This window comes from Pipra filicauda, unplaced genomic scaffold, assembly GCF_003945595.2.
Source record: "Pipra filicauda isolate LSUMZ 115617 unplaced genomic scaffold, ASM394559v2 scaffold45_size4122338_pilon, whole genome shotgun sequence".
Classification (NCBI taxonomy): domain Eukaryota; kingdom Metazoa; phylum Chordata; class Aves; order Passeriformes; family Pipridae; genus Pipra; species Pipra filicauda.
In genome coordinates, this window is record NW_024104598.1 from 1,909,331 (window position 1) to 1,925,186 (window position 15,856).

Genomic DNA, 15,856 nt, shown 5'->3' on the forward strand with positions numbered 1-15,856 from the left:
TAGGTTTAAGGGAGAAAAGAGTGTAAATGGCCGTCTGCTAAGCAGAACTCCCACCGGAGGGGGTTTCTTTGGGTTTTCATGGAAGCTCCCTGACCAAGAAAAAGAAAAAAAAAATAAAAAAGAAAAAGTGAGCCCAAGGAGGAAACCTCCCGCGAGGTGCACGAATTAATGTGCTGTGGGAATTGCTTGATACAAGCTGCTTTCCTCGTCCCTACACTTTAGATGGTGGCGCTTGCGGAGGTCGCAAAGGCTGCACCTGGGAGTCGTGGGAGAAGCCACGGGGGAAGAGGGTGCGGGCTCTTACTGCGGCTGCCTCCATCCCTTTTAGGCAAACTTTCCACTGGAAAGGAAGGCTTTAAGATCAATGACTGCAATGCTTAACTCATAAAGTAGCCAAGACGAGGGATTTTAGCGCAGGGACGGGAACTCTGTGGGTGCCTGTGGGCGTGCTTGAGGTGTTTGTGGAGAGGTGTCATCGCTTGCTCCTGTCGTGACTTGGCAATTTTCCACTGAGGCACGGCACGAATGCGGCATACAGACAGGAGAGTGCGTGTGATGAGGGGGACGGGGCGGCGCGGGGGGCCTTCCAAGCCAGCGGGGGCGGGGGCCCCGGCACAACCCGACAACCACTCCCGGGGGTTCAGCTCTCCCGCCCTCGTTTGTGTATTTGCTTATCTGCAAAGAAGGGGCAGGGGAAGACGAAGGATGGCCAGCGAGGAGAGAAAAATAAATCAATTGCTATTTTTCATCTTTGACAAAGTAATTAAGACTTGCTCGTCCGCTCCACGAACCACGGAGGGCGCCGGTTTGCGGGCAGCCCTGGCCCCGCGGGGGAGGCACCGCACGCAGGGGTCCCCAGGGGGCTCTTTCGGGGAAGGGAGGGACTGTCTTTCCTTTATTTGGAAAGACCACGAGCCCTCTGCCCTGGAGCAGCCGCTTTCTCCCCCAGCTTCCTTTGGGAAGCAGACAGGATTCCTTCAGGCAGACGATTTTTACGTCGAGGGTGGGTGACTTCCCCACGGCCCCCGAGGGAGGGATGTGTGTTTGGTGGGAGCTGCAGGCAGGTGCTTTGCCTTAATCTCTTAGGGACGTGTTGTGGGCTGGGAGGGGTGGTTCGCTTGCGGGACAGGCGTTTGGGAGGGATGGTGAGAAGAAGCTCGGAAAAATCATTTTAATGAACCTTCTGGTTGTTAACTGGGAAGTTAAAACCCCACACTGGAGGGATTTGTTTTGGTTTTGAAAGGAATCGGAAATCCAAACTCGGGGTTTGGACCAAGAGCAGGTGTGTCCATCCCAAACCGCGTGGGAGAGGGCAGCGGCAGTAGGGAGTCGGGCTATACGGCCCCGAGGGCCAGACACGGAGGGATAGGACAAGGGAAAATGTTTGGAAGCAGAGCCGTGTTTCTCCGTGGGTTTCCCTCTTGATCAAGAATGGATCCTTGGCTCTGGTCCTCAGCGAGAGCCTCCGGCCGTCCACTTCCAATAGCCTTCCAAGGGGCACAGAAGGGTGCTCTTGCCTTTTCTGAAAAGAAAGGAGATCGATTCCCCTTTTCCAGGCGTGAAACTTCGATGTCACATTTCAGTGCTGATGGAGAAAGCAAAAATACCGCTTGGAAAAGAATGTGAAGGACGAGTTTTGCCGATTTTTTGAGAAAACAAAATAAGTCAACTCTGTGAGTCCAGTAGAGGTTTGGGGGCCTTGACGACCAAAATACTTCTTGGACTGCTGCCTTGTCGCATTTGATTCGGTCTGTGCCTTTAGAGGCATTAATGTAAGCTGAAGGGCAGCACAACGGAGCTAACGACCAGAGGTTGGAGGATGCTTCGAGAAGGAAATACTGCAAAACACCACGGATTTCTTCCCCTCCCTACTATAGATAGCTTCTGTGTGCGCCCCTCGATTTCTGAATAGACCCGTGGAGAGCACACAGAGTCGTAGAATGGCTTGTCTTGGAAGGGATTTTAAAGCTCATCTAGTTCCTCCTCATCTCTACCATGGTCAGGGACACTTTCCACTAGACCAGGTTGCTGTTCTACGCGGTAGAAAAGAGGCAGAAAAGTGTCTTTGAAGACAGGAATATGCAACAGTCCACACACACGGGGTGCGGGTGTTTGTGTAAAAACACCTACATGTGCATATTGCAATTAACTACCTGTGATGTAGGTAAGCTCCTATGCCTGAATGTGTTCGAAGCAAGATCACAATAAGCAAACGACAGCTGTGTTTAAAAGGTGCTCTGGAGCTCTGCTATAAAGCAAAAGCATTTTTCAGCCGGGAGACAGAGTGATCTTCGAAAACCGATTTTGAACGTTCTGCTTTGCCAGCTCCTCGGCTTTCGTGGGCCTTTCAATAACTCTCCAAGTGAGTCTCAGCTGACACCCGCAGTGACGAGGTGGAACGTGAAGGAGTTGGAGCGGGCCCTGCGGGAGCTGCCTGCGGTGGAAAAAAGCTCCCCGGTCCCTGACGGGGGTGGCAGCTCCCGGTGGAGCCAACGGCTCTGCGGAATGGTCTGGCCTGCTGCGAATTTTTTATTTATTTTGTCCGCTGAAGCAAACGTTGGTAACCCGTAAAATCAAGGACGTAGAAGAAACGCGTGTGATGCTGGCGAGTTTAGCCCCCTCCGCCCCTCCCTTCCCCCGCATGGGCGCACACACTTCACACTGCTTACGCCAAAATGTAAGGTACTCTCCGGAGGAGCTGACGCCAGCAGGATCCATGCGGAGGAACGGCACCTCTGACGCTGGAACAACTGGGAAGGTTGCTTAGGGAGCACCCCAGTTTGCCAAAGCGCTTTTTGTTTTTTTGTCAGTGTGAACAAAATTATCCCGAGAGCAACCAATCTTTGAGAAAGCCCCTCAAATAGCAACACGTTTACGAGAGGTGATTATGTATGAATTACTTCGTTACAAAAACCATTCTGAGTTAACACCTTTAATTTTAATGACGAGTAATTCCCCTCTTCCCCCCAGTCCCCAGTAATCAGACATAAATGTCTTGACGGGTGAGGGAAGAGCACCAACAACTTCACGGCTGTTGCCGTCATCTTTAATCCCACGTAACTGCTCTTAAGACAGTTTTGATGAAAGAAAAAATTGCTTTATTACCTGTATCTTCTAAATTTAATTGAGGTTTCCCCCCATGAGGCATAGTAAAAACACAGTATATAATGTTATTTTGTTCAAGGAGACCAAGTGAGATGCAATTTAAATGTATTTGTTTAGTTTATACACTTTGAACTTCTCACTCCGTGTGTAGCTATGTGGTTAGATATAAAATTCGCTTCTTTTTAATTTTTATTTTCATATCCATACATATGGATATATAAAATTATATAAAATTATATCTGATCCGACCACGAACTGCAGAAATGCAGGAAAAAGGAGCTGAATAGCGGTACAATAAGAGGGAGGAGGGAGAGGAGTACAAATGGAAGGTTTCTCCCCATTTCTCTTTTGCTTTGGGTGCAGTAGTACGTGTTTCTCACATGTTCCCCCTAACTGCCAGCAAGAAAGTTCTCCCATGCTCTTACTGGATTTGGTTTAGTAATCAGCCCCCACATGAGTCACAGGGAACACGCAATGCCACTGCCGCGTGAGTGACAGCAGCCGGCGCTCTGGCTTCTCGTTGTCCCTTTAAAATCTGAAACCAAGGGTAATGATTTATCAAACTCTTATTATCAAGAAAATGTCACACGAAGGGCACCTTGCTATGCACTGACGCAAACCCAGTCTTTCCCAAGGAAGTATAGAAAGCTTTGCTCTGGACTGGGCAAAATCCAGTCTGCCAATTGCCCGTACCGCTGTTTTTACCTCTATCGACTCGATCTGTGGCTATTTAAGACATGGTAAGTGCTTGATTTTTGATCTTCGATATCGAGAAGGGTTGGAGGAGGGAAGAGTTGGCGAAGGGGGAGCTGTCCGCGGTGCTGCCGACGGAGCCAGAGCGGGAAGGCTCCCGCGGACCGGGGTAGGGATGCTGCCGGGGAAGGAAGGGGGCGAGGGAGGGAGAAAACGGCGGTACCCCAAAATGCACTCAGTTAGTGACTGAGTCCTTGCAGATCTTATCCCTGATGCCGGGAGATGGGATTACGATGGAGAGAAAACTTGTGAGGAAAATGCCGACGGGCAGTTTTGTGAAACATTCTGAAAAAAGAAAGTGTATTTGTAAATATTAACCCTTATATAACTCTAATATTAAACTGATGGAAAATGCAGGGGTTTTCTGCCGATTGTTTAATGTACATATAAAAAAAGATGCATTTTAAATTATAATTTTAAACTGAAGGGAAAGGCACGGGTGAGTGGGAAAGTGTCATCAATAATCTGTTTAATTAATAGGGAATGCTTAAAAAAAAAAATCTTTGGAGACATGCGAGTCGGAAATATAAGAAAAAGAATAGGGAAAACCAACTGTTATTGGTGGTAATTCCACTGTGGTAGTGTGGTTATGTTTCGGGTTTTTTTTAATTGTTGGTTGGTGTTTGGTTTTTTGTTTGTTTGGGGTTTTTTTTGGTTTTTTTGCGTTTCACCGTCTTGCTGACAGGCTTTGAAGCATGGCAGACAGCTCAGAAATGTTCACCAGCACTATTTCATTTGTTTTTTAACATCCCTTGCTGCCTACAGGGCAGCTTGTCTCTTGCTCATATATATTAAAAAAAAAAAAGTCGATGTGCATTGTTGAATGACAGAAAGGAAATGGGGCGTAAAATTAAAGAATCTTTCTACATTGGTGATAGGGAAGGGAGCATCCTACAGTCGTGATGTGAAATCTAACGAGATCTGGCGGCGCAGTGCTGTAGAAACACTTATTTAAACTTGAATTACGGGTTTGCAGATGCTGGTGCCGGTTTTTATTTGATGATTTTTTTTTTTCCGTGTGCCGTACTGTTTTTCCCCCAGAAAATTAACATTGAGTGGGAGGGCAAGCAGGCGAGCCGGGGCTCCTCGAAATTCTGCAACACTCCTGCATCCACATTTTCTAGCGCATGCGTTTTGTGCACGGGGACAGAAATTCGTAGAATCTCTGCAGCACCAATATCCCCCCCCCCCCCCCCCCCTTCTTCTTCTTTTGGTAAAATATGTGACGTTCTCATTTTAGGATTACGCCAGTCAAAGGGATATGAGCAAGCAGGTTGTGAACAATCCTGAACCCGTGGCTCGTGGACTCAATGAAGGTGCGGGAGTTGTAAGAATCAGCCCCGAAAATGAGCCGCAGAATGCCCCGCCGCAAACCCCCGCCGCGACGGCCAGGCTTCCCCGATCGCTCTCTAACGACAACAAAACACTTCCCTCCGAAGAAGCTAAACCAAACGATTTTGAGAGGACCAAAGTCGGGATCTGCAAGCTCAGCAGCACCCCGGTGCAAGCCAACTCCACGCTCCGGAGGGAATCTGTGGAAGCCTTTCCCTGCAAGCACAGCCCTGGGGTAGGGACCGCCGGGCAAGCTGCTATTCCTCACTGCAAAATTCCCGCTTTGCAGAGCACAGACGGGGACGCTAATCTGAGCCTTGGTAAGAGCACTCTGGAGCAAAACAGCACCAAGGGCGCCTGGGTGACCTTGAGCCAGAGCACCGTGGTACTGGGCACAGATGGCAACACTTCCGTCCTTCCTGGCAGAGTGGAGGGGGTGAGTTTTCTCCTTACAGGTTTTCTTTCCCCCGCTTCAGCTCGTGGGAGGTCTTTGCCACTCAGCACCGATCTGGGGCTGAAGTTCTAAAAGGAGGTCCGGGTCAACCGGGGATGGGGCTGTGCGGCGGTGGGGACAGAGGATCTTAGGTCCAGAGCTGTAATGCTGGCGAGTGCTAATAATGTAATACCGGTACAAAGGACCATCCTGTGTAATTCCAGTCCGTTCCCTAGGCCGTGCCTGTCGGTGTACCCCGGATCCGACCCGTGCACCCCCCTAACACGCCCCTGCGGGAGGTCTGGTCCTGTCCCCAGCATCAGACGGGAAGGGCGCCTTGCCCTTCCTCTCCTCAGTCTCGGCCGCCTGCCCTAACCCGCGGTGGCTGCGTGCCTTGGCCCCTGTAACCAAAACCGGGGCCAAATAAATCAGCCCAACCCTGTAAGAGGTCGAACCATCCCATGGGTTCCGCCGGTGGGATGAGGGGCCGGGAAGGTGCCGCGCCCGCCCCCTCTCCCTGTCCTTCCGCGTATCTGCGTTTACCCTGGAACCGGGGCGTGGGGGGCTGTTCGTTCTGCAAAAGCAGTTCTTTAGTTCATCTGCGTGTGCTGGGCCTCTGCGGGCTGTGCTGAGAGCTGGCTGTCGGTCCTTACCCTTCCGAGGGCACTGAGGGCTTCAACCCCCAGAGGAGGAGACGAGACCTCCCAGGCGATCCTCACTCCCCCTTCCCCCGAGACCTCAGTGGAGGGCTATAGTTTAAACCCACCCTTCGTGTGGGTTTTTTCTGGACAGAAGAAAGGCCAGGCAGCAGTGGCGTGGGCTGCAAGGGGGGGCCTCCCGGGAAGGTCCCTCCGGCCCGGCCGCTGCTCGCAGGTGCAGCCGCAGCACGGCGGGACTTGTCTGCAAAAGTAGCTGCTTTCCCATCTCTCTCTCTCTCTCTCCTTTTTTTTTTTTTTTTTTCGTTTTTGTTCTCCCCCTCCATTCTTCTTCCCTTTTCTCCCCTTTTAGGAAGACGATGTAGGGGATGAAAATAAAGCCCGAGGGAACTGGTCTAGCAAGCTGGATTTCATCCTCTCCATGGTGGGTTATGCAGTGGGGCTGGGCAATGTCTGGAGGTTCCCGTACCTGGCCTTTAAGAATGGGGGAGGTATGATGGCTTTTTCCTGTCTCTCTACCTGCAGTACCGTACGGGTCTGAGCCAGTCTCTGCCTTTTTGGCGGGGAGAAAAAGGAGGGAAGAGGGGGCTGGCGGCTCCCTATTGCCGGGCAGCCAGCCCCGGGCTTAGCCGAGGTGCGAGGGCACCTTCAGACCACCAGCGACGTGGTGAAGCATCTGCCAGGTGTTTTTTTGTTTGTTTGTTTGGGTTTTTTGTTTTGTTGTGTGTGTGTGTGTTTTGTTTTTTTTTTTTTTTTTTTGTGATGGTCACCTCTGGAAGTAGGAAAGCTCCGACGAGATTTCATTAAAAGGCAGTGCTTTCCTTAAAAACACCTGCAATTGGTGCTGGCCGGAGAGGGAGGAAAACGAAGAGGCGGGTTGATCACAGAGGGAGGGCTCCAGGACTCCCTTCACCTCATTTATGCACAATCGGGTCTGAATCCGCAATCGGTGGGATGGGGGAAGAGGAGGGAGTAAAGGTCTGTACACAGAACTTTAGAATCAGGATAGTCACAAGAGGAAGTTTGATCCCAAATCGAGACATTTTGTTATTTCTTGAAGTTTGGGGGAATTATTTTAAATCTCTCAATGATCCGGTTGAAAAATAATCGTTTGACACAGAGCGAATGCTGCTCAGCAGAATAGAGGAGAAGTTAGGAGAGGGTTTGTGCCGTTAATAGTTTTGAAGGAGAAGAAAAAGTTTATTTGCAGGGGTTCTCCTGCCAGAGGCTCTTATTTAAACGGAGAACCGATGAGCGTTACTGGATTCAAGCCCCTGCAACCGTAAAACCCTTCCCTCTACGAAACGTCTATCAGCAGCGGGTATTGGTGCTGTGATCATCGAAAACGATTCTGTAGAGCCTGTTTTCTGTGAGGGAAGAAGCGATTTTAAACTAATTCTTTTTTAATTGTCAGCATTTTTTTTTTTTACACATAAGAACTAAGTGAGAGGCGTTAAAATACTCCTTTAACAATAATATTGTCTCGTGCAAATGCTGGAAATGTAGAAAGCTGTCGCCCACCTTCCCCCACCCCATTCCCGCCCTGTCGAGGCCGGCGGCAGCGGGAAGCGATAACAAATAGAAAAACTTTAATAGCTGCATGTCTTGACTGAATTGTCCCCAATATCACGGGGTGATTCAGGTTACTCTCTCTTCTCTCCCCTCCTGCCCCCCAAGGTGCGTTTCTCATCCCCTATTTGATGATGTTGGCTCTAGCTGGGATCCCCATTTTCTTCCTGGAAGTCTCCCTGGGGCAGTTTGCTAGTCAGGGCCCCGTGTCGGTCTGGAAAGCCATCCCGGCCTTGCAAGGTGAGCGGAGCAGGAGCCGGCCCGGTTTTGGGGAGCATGACCTGCACTCCCTCTCTCGCATGGCTTCAGCCGCATGTCCTTGCGCGGTCCTTGCGGGGTAAACCCCTCAAAGCAGGGGGACCCCCCGTACCTGTGCCAGTTGCGGGGGAAGCCTCTCAAAGCGGGGAGACCCCCGTACCTGTGCCAGAGGAAGCCGATGCTTTGCAGCCGCCGGGCCCCGCCGCTCCCCCGGCTGCGGCCGCTGCCCCCCTTCCCCGGGATTAATAGCGATGTTCTCCTGTCTCCCCTCTCTGTTCCCAGGCTGCGGCATCGCCATGCTGATCATCTCGGTTCTAATAGCCATATATTACAATATTATCCTGTGCTATACACTTTTCTACCTTTTTGCGTCCTTTGTACCTGTGCTGCCCTGGGCCTCCTGTAACAACCCGTGGAACACTCCAGACTGTAAAGATAAAAACAAACTTTTGCTAGGTGAGTTGGGACTTTTTTTTTTTTTTCCCCAAAGTTATGGCCTTGGTGGTTTTCCAGAGTTTTCTTCAGCTCAGCTGCGCCCCTGGGAGATGCCAGAGGAGATTGCGGATGACTGTGGCCGGGCGAGGTTCCCAGCACGGAGGAACGGTCCATTTTAAAACCACTTTGAAATGATTTGTATCACATGGGCGCTTCCCTCTCCTTTTATTTAAATGTTTCCTCATTAAGGATGAATGAGATTTGTCAATTAAAATGATAATAAAAGCCCAACTTCCCCCCCCCCCCCCCCCCCCCCCCCCCCCCCCTCCCCAATCCCCGGAGAAAAACTCTGTACAGGGGAGAAAGCACAGAACAAAATACCATAGCTGGCAGCCTCGGGTGTCCACTAAAGACAAATTATTTGCCTTTAGAGAAGCTTCTCTTAATAATGAAACAAACAAACAAACAAACAAACGAAAACCGTTTCTGCAAACGGCCAAAAACTCACTGTGACATGAAAAGGGGAAAAATAAACCTAGTAAACAACCTTCCAGAAAAGGTATTGGCACTTGAACAAAAGTTCAAGTAACTATGTGTGATCTACTGCTTTCTTGTAATTTTACAAGAAAAAAAACAACCAAACAAACAGAAAACCCCAACTATACACTTTTTTTTTTTTTGGTTGGTTGTGGGTTTTTTGTTTTGTTTTGTTTGTTTTTATTTTCTTTTTTTCTTCCTAGATTCCTGCATTATTGGTGACCATCCAAAAATACAAATCAAGAACTCTACTTTCTGCATGAGTGCCTATCCAAACTTAACCATGGTTAACTTCACCAGGGAAGGAAACAAAACATTTGTCAGTGGAAGTGAGGAATATTTCAAGTAAGATCTTTCTTTGTTTAGTGACTGTTATGTTAATCTCTCTTTAAAATCCGCTGGAACAGGCAACAAATCACTGCTTGGAAAACTAGAAATATAATAGCTATGGACAGCAAATAATGTTAATTTTTTATGCTTAGGAATAATGAAAGGCACTTCAAATGCTGGATTACTTGTGTTCTGTTCCTATGGTGCTCAGCACAGCTGGGGTGTTGGCCCATGCCCTGCAGTTTTATCTACTACTGCAGTGCAGATAAAAAAAATAATACATGGTGAGAATCGTTGGAACCTTCTAGAGAAACTGCTGAGGATGCTGAAGGAAAACAAAATACTCCAGGAATTTGCACTCAATTACTGCCTCCGGTTGCTTTATAATGCTGTTATTATTTTTTTCTGTTCTTTTTTCCCCTCAATTTTAATTTTTTTTTTTTAAATTCTTTTATTCTTAGGTACTTTGTATTGAAGATTTCAGCAGGGATTGAATATCCTGGTGAGATCAGATGGCCCTTGGCACTATCTCTTTTCCTAGCTTGGGTGATTGTATATGCCTCCCTTGCTAAAGGAATCAAGTCATCAGGAAAAGTAAGAATAGTATTTGAGATTGTACACTTCAAGAAAGCAGGGTGATGTTTTAAGGAAATCACACTCATTTAAGGCACTGAATTACAGAAAATATTTTCAGTAAATGACTAAGTATTAATTGAAATGCCTTTTTCCTGTCTATGTTTTCAGTCAAAACATAAACAAAGACAATTTTTGTTCAGCATTTGTTCCTTAATCTTCAATCAGTTTAAAAGGAGCTCTTGAGCTGCACTCAGCAGTGGGATGGCAAAAAGGATACCTTCTAGCCTTCCCTATTCTGTGTGGTGTTTATCAAAATTCTGCAATCATCTCACATTCCACTGGAATCCAGGAAATTTTGATGTAAATGTAGATGTTAAGTAACATTTCAAAATCAGAACTGAACTTCAAAATGCTGGAGCAAAATAACTAGATACTTAATGGGATAAAGATAGTGGAAGTGCAGACATGAACTTTCTAGAGGTGACCCCATAGTTTCTGATTCCAAGCCATCCCTTTGCTTCTGGAAGCTGACATCATCTCTTGTGAGGTAATTTGGTAATTAAAAATCCAGAGACTCAGAATGCCATGGGAAAATTGAGATATTTTTTCCCCCACCTTACTGTGGAAAAATGTTTTGTGAAAGATAAGAGTCTGGATAATAACTTTTGTTTGGGTATGGCAACAGATATTTCTTCAAGTGTGTCTTAGTGGCCAAGAAAAATATTGACTCTTCGATGTCAGAGAGGAAAAAAAATGAGTTCTTGGTGTCAGAGATAGAAATCCTGCATTTATACAGAGATTAGACTGCACAAAAATTCATCAGGGCAACTTGTTGAAACACCTCTTGAAACAGCAAAGAGAAGGTTAGGAAAGCAGTTTCAAAAGTTGCCTCAGCTGAGACCAGAGGTTGAGGGAGGTGATTCTCCCTCTCAGCTCTGGTGAGAATACATCTGGAGTGGTGTGTCCAGCTCTGGGGCCCACAACATGAAAAGGACATGGACCTCTTGGAGTGAGTCCAGAGGAAGCCACAAAGATGCTCAGGGGGCTGGAGCATCTCTCCATGAAGACGGGCTGAGAGAGCTGGAGTTGTTCAGCCTGGAGAAGGCTCTGAAAGAGACCTTAGGGCACCTTCCTAAAGGGGCTCCAAGAGAGTTGGAGAGGGACTTTGGAGAAGGACATGGAGTGACAGAACAAAGATAAGGGCTTCAAACTGAAAGAGAGGGGGGTTAGATTAGATATTAGGAAGACATTCTTCCCTGTGAGGGTGGTGAGGCCCTGGAACAGGTTGCCCAGAGAAACTGTGGCTGCTCCATCCCTGGAAGTGTTCAAGGCCAGGCTGGATGGGTCTCTGAGCAACCTGGTCCAGTGGAAGGTGTCCCTGCCTATGGGAGGAAGTTATAATGAAATGGGTTTTAAGGTCCCTTCTAACCCAAACCATTCTATGATATGATTCCACAATATGTTATGATTCTGGCTTGTTTAAACTCAGAGGTTAATGTGAAAAATATTTGAAATGCTTTTGTGTCAAGTGTAGAGCTTAACTGGCCATAATCTAGTCATCTTGTCTGACCACAGAGAGCTCTGTACTAGATAATTATTAAGACATTAGACACATAACCACTGTTGTGTATTTAGATATCATGGTGATTAGTTCTATCTGGATCATTTCACTGACTTTCTTTTTTTGCATTTGAACCATAAATATCACCGTGGTAATATGGAATTATTAAGAAGTACAAACAGTAATAAAACTTAATTAGGCTTTTTTTTTTTTTGTTAAATACAGAAAAATATATAGAAATATACAGGGAAAAAACCCACAGAAATTTAAGTGTTATTGAACGGCACTGCTCATTTAATTTCCATTGAGCTGTGATAGTTTACTCTGGGCAAGGATCAAAAGTGATATTTTCTTTTAGCTGTAAATTCCTATTGTTCCTCTCCAGACAGAGAGAGGAACCCTCTTCCTCTCTCTGTCTAGAATCCCAACTATTACCTTTGTTGCTGTTGGTGTTATTCCTGTTTCCAGCAGCAAGAAGAGCCATAAAATTTCAGATTTCCTGGGAAATAACCCTGTTGTTTTCCTAGTTTATCCCCTGACTGTTGTCTCTGAGCCTGAGTAATTGCTTTCTTCAGGCAATTCTGTAGCACCTGTATTTTCCCCTCCTCTCTTCTCATCCAAATAAGCCCTTTTACCAACCTTTCCTTTGGTCTGTCCAGGTGGTGTATTTTACAGCTACATTCCCCTATGTAGTTCTCATCATCCTTCTTATAAGAGGAGTAACTCTCCCTGGAGCTGGAGATGGAATCTGGTACTTCATCACACCAAAGTGGGAGAAGCTAATTGATGCTATGGTGGGTTTACTATTGCACTTCTAACTACTGGGGTGAATAAGTCATGAAGATCTCTTGGTGTCTGTTGCAAGCATTTTATGTGTACAGGGGTGGTATTGTCATCTGTGGGAACTCGTTCTTCATCTTATGTGGATAAAGTATTATTTAGGGTCACTGGCAGATAAAACATCAGTATCTGGTGCAGATTTTTCCTCTTGATTTCTCTTTTTTTTTCTGAATGTATTCGAACTGATGTGTATAAAACAAGTAGTTTGGATATTTGTGTCTTCCATATACAGCAAAGTTAATATGGTCCTTTTATATGGGCTCAATGAGAATAGTACTCCTCATCAAATGGGCATGATGTATTTCATGGCAGGGTTTTACTTTTAAATATTCTATTGACATCCATTTAGTTTAAAGTTCATTTAAAGTACTTAAATGTCAATCCCCTCACAGTAACATGTAACAGTATTATTGAACTTCCTAACACTCTAACATTCTTTCCTGAAGCTGATGCTATTTCCTCTCCTGTTTGTCTTACGTAGGTTTGGAAGGACGCTGCCACTCAGATTTTCTTCTCCTTATCTGCAGCATGGGGAGGTCTAATTACTCTCTCTTCTTACAACAAATTCCATAATAATTGCTACAGGTATGTACGAGTGAAAAAATCGGTTTTATTAAACAGATTTGTCCAAAAACAGATGTCTTCCAACTTGCAGAAATCTGGTTTGTAAGATCCTCCTCTCGTGTCTTTTTTTCTCTTGTGTCTTTTTTTCTCTCATGCCTTTTCTGTCTTTTTTCCCCCTCTTTTCCTCTCCTCTTTCTCTCTCCTTCTCTTTCTTTTTCTCTCTTTCTCTTCTTTCCCTTTGCCCTTCCCTTTCTCTTTCCCCTACCCCTTTTTCCCCTTCCCCTTTTCCCCTGCTCCTTTCGGCCTGCCCCTTTCCCCTTTCCCCCTTCCCCTTTTCCTTTCTCCTCTCTGTGTGTGGTGTTCTTTTACATTTAATCCTTTTGGCTTTGGGTATTGTCTCCTCTCCCCAGGCCCTAATCTACTAGTCTCAAGAGGAGCCTTAGGCTTATTAGAGCTCCTCTTGGCTCTTCATTTTCAGAATCAGCAGGATGAGGTTGAAAGACAGTCTGGGAAGCTGTCAACAGCTGTGAGCAGTGGCACAAAACAGAGTCAGTTGGCAGCCTCTGCTGAAGAACAGCCCATGTGTAGAACGGGCTGAGCTTTGCTATTGTCAGACATGCAGGAGTTTAACTTGCACCTTCCAAAGATGTGATTCTTCTATCTCCTAAATGTTTTGTTTTGTTTTTTTTTTTTTTTTTCCAATTGCTCTTAGTGTGGTTTTACGTGCACAAAGTTATTTCGTGTTGTGAAATTTAAAATCGCTTTTATTTGAACTCACCAAAAGTTGTTTTTTTTTACAAGGAGAAAAGTCAATGTGTTCTGGTAGCATTGTGTGGTTTTTAATCCAAAAGCCTGCCAGATAAATGTCTGCAGATGGAAGAAACAAAAAGAATTGGCACTAGGAGAGTGCTTCCCTGTTATTTTATTCTCTTTAAAGCTAATCTGAAGTAAACTTTTACCAATTCCTGCAGTGATGGAGGTGCTGATTCAGGACATGCAGCAGTATCACAAGAACTGTCCCAAGAGGAGGCTTAATAACTTTCCCAACTCAAGGGGGAATAATTTTCCAACTCAAGACTGTAAAGCATACACTCCTTGGGATTTTGACTGCCTTATCCTATGACTTCTAAGTACAGAGTACTTAACTTTAAAATCCTGATCCACCTTTCTTTGCAAAAAGGAATTTAAAAACCTTTTTACTAGTGCTCAAAAAGTAATTTAATATAATTGTCCCAAAATATTGATGAAAAGTGACGGTGCTGCATACTCAGTAACTCCCACACAGAAATCCTTTGGCTCCTATTTTTGAAAATTATATTTCTGGCCTTTGATTTTTGGTTGATGAATGAATACAATCAGAATATCAGGCAAAAAAAGGGAGAAACATCATGCTTAATTTCAGTATTAATTTAGCAATGTTTCTAACCAACATAAAAATCCCAAACATTGAAAGTGAGTGACCTATTTTTGCCTAAGTTGTAGTAGTTATGGGGAAGTCCTCTGGACACACATATTGTTAAAAAAAAATCCTATCAGGAATGTAATAACTATGGATGGGGTTCATGAGGGCTGGTTTCCTCTCAAGTCACGTGTCTTGACATTTCCAGCATAGTAAGACATTCAGGTATAGATTGCTTGAGATTCACTTAATAATATCAACAGTGGGAAAATGTACCAAGGAATCCTCTGAAGATGGGAAGGTGTTTGAGTGAGTTCTGCAAGGTACAGAAAGCTAAACCCTGGAATTTTATGTATAAATGCAAGAAGGATACAGGACAAAACCCATCTTACCTGGATAGTGGTAGTTAGTCCATATGTAATATAGTGAGCAGATATGCTTATGAGGCAAAGAGTTAAAAAAATGTGTTACCAATCACATCATCATCTTTGGAGAGGCCAAGAGCAGAAATGCTTGTCCTCCTGCACAGCTTCTGGTTCCTACATGGCACGTGGGTGATGAAAACTTGCACAGCTGATATGAAGACTCCTGTGCTCTCTGATCAGCATCAAATGCACCTGATAAGTATAAAAGTGTGCCTTCACCAGCATTCCCACAGATGTGTGTGCTCATGAGAGACTCCTGAAATATGTACAAACCCCTCCTTGCTTGTATCCCAACAAGGTGTCATAGCTTCTTGTTTTTTTTCTTTTCAGGGACACACTGATAGTCACATGTACCAACAGTGCCACAAGTATATTTGCAGGCTTTGTCATCTTCTCAGTTATTGGCTTCATGGCAAATGAACTCAAAGTGAATATTGAAGCTGTGGCAGACCAAGGTAGGGTACACTGGCATTTTGTTACTTAGGCAGGCACCTGGTAGCACCTTCAGCTCTGTTATTAATGATGACATTGATACTGGAGGAGGGAATTACGACTTCAAACTGGTGTGGATTAGTAAACCACATGTAGGCGTTTCTGTACAGAAGGTACACTGGTAAGTCAATGTCTTCCTTGAAACCTCTTTATCACTTGTTTGGTAAGAGAAGGAAGGAAGCTGAGACTCATTTTAAATCTTTGTGTAAATGACTGATGAAGGGTAGTGTGGGATGGTCCCTTCTCATAGTCTGAGGGATTATTGGTCTTTTCATCTGTCTCTGCTGTTGTTTGTCAAATCCTCTTCAATGTAAAAGTTGTTTCTGTTGGTGGGAATTTTAGATGGGAGGGAGGTGGCCTTTGTAGTGTAGAAGGTGGGAGAAATATGGTGTGAAAGGTGGATTGAGCTTCTGAACTGTGGGAAGAAAGGAGATGCCTCCATGGGGAAGTAAAACATTTCTGAAGAACTGATTAGAAGATCTTCAGTAATGAAGTGAGATGGTTATAAGAAGGGATCTGAAAGGTCCTAATTAGCAGAGCTGAAGACCACTATGCCAACTAAACCATAGCTCTAAGTGCCAGTTGTTTCTT

The 15,856-nt window shown here is 45.5% G+C and overlaps 1 protein-coding gene across 1 annotated transcript in view; it reads left to right on the forward strand.

Moving 5' to 3' along the window:
• The first annotated feature begins 705 nt into the window (after positions 1–705).
• Positions 706–15,856, forward strand: part of SLC6A5 (solute carrier family 6 member 5) — a 30,953-nt gene continuing 15,802 nt past the window's right edge. The window contains exons 1-12 of the mRNA XM_039386042.1: positions 706–1,003; positions 1,087–1,145; positions 2,326–2,508; positions 5,099–5,626; positions 6,632–6,770; positions 7,957–8,088; positions 8,389–8,562; positions 9,282–9,423; positions 9,870–10,002; positions 12,205–12,339; positions 12,867–12,970; positions 15,104–15,228. Coding sequence (XP_039241976.1) covers positions 706–1,003; positions 1,087–1,145; positions 2,326–2,508; positions 5,099–5,626; positions 6,632–6,770; positions 7,957–8,088; positions 8,389–8,562; positions 9,282–9,423; positions 9,870–10,002; positions 12,205–12,339; positions 12,867–12,970; positions 15,104–15,228 — 2,152 coding nt within the window. The remainder of the gene's footprint in view (positions 1,004–1,086; positions 1,146–2,325; positions 2,509–5,098; positions 5,627–6,631; positions 6,771–7,956; positions 8,089–8,388; positions 8,563–9,281; positions 9,424–9,869; positions 10,003–12,204; positions 12,340–12,866; positions 12,971–15,103; positions 15,229–15,856) is intronic.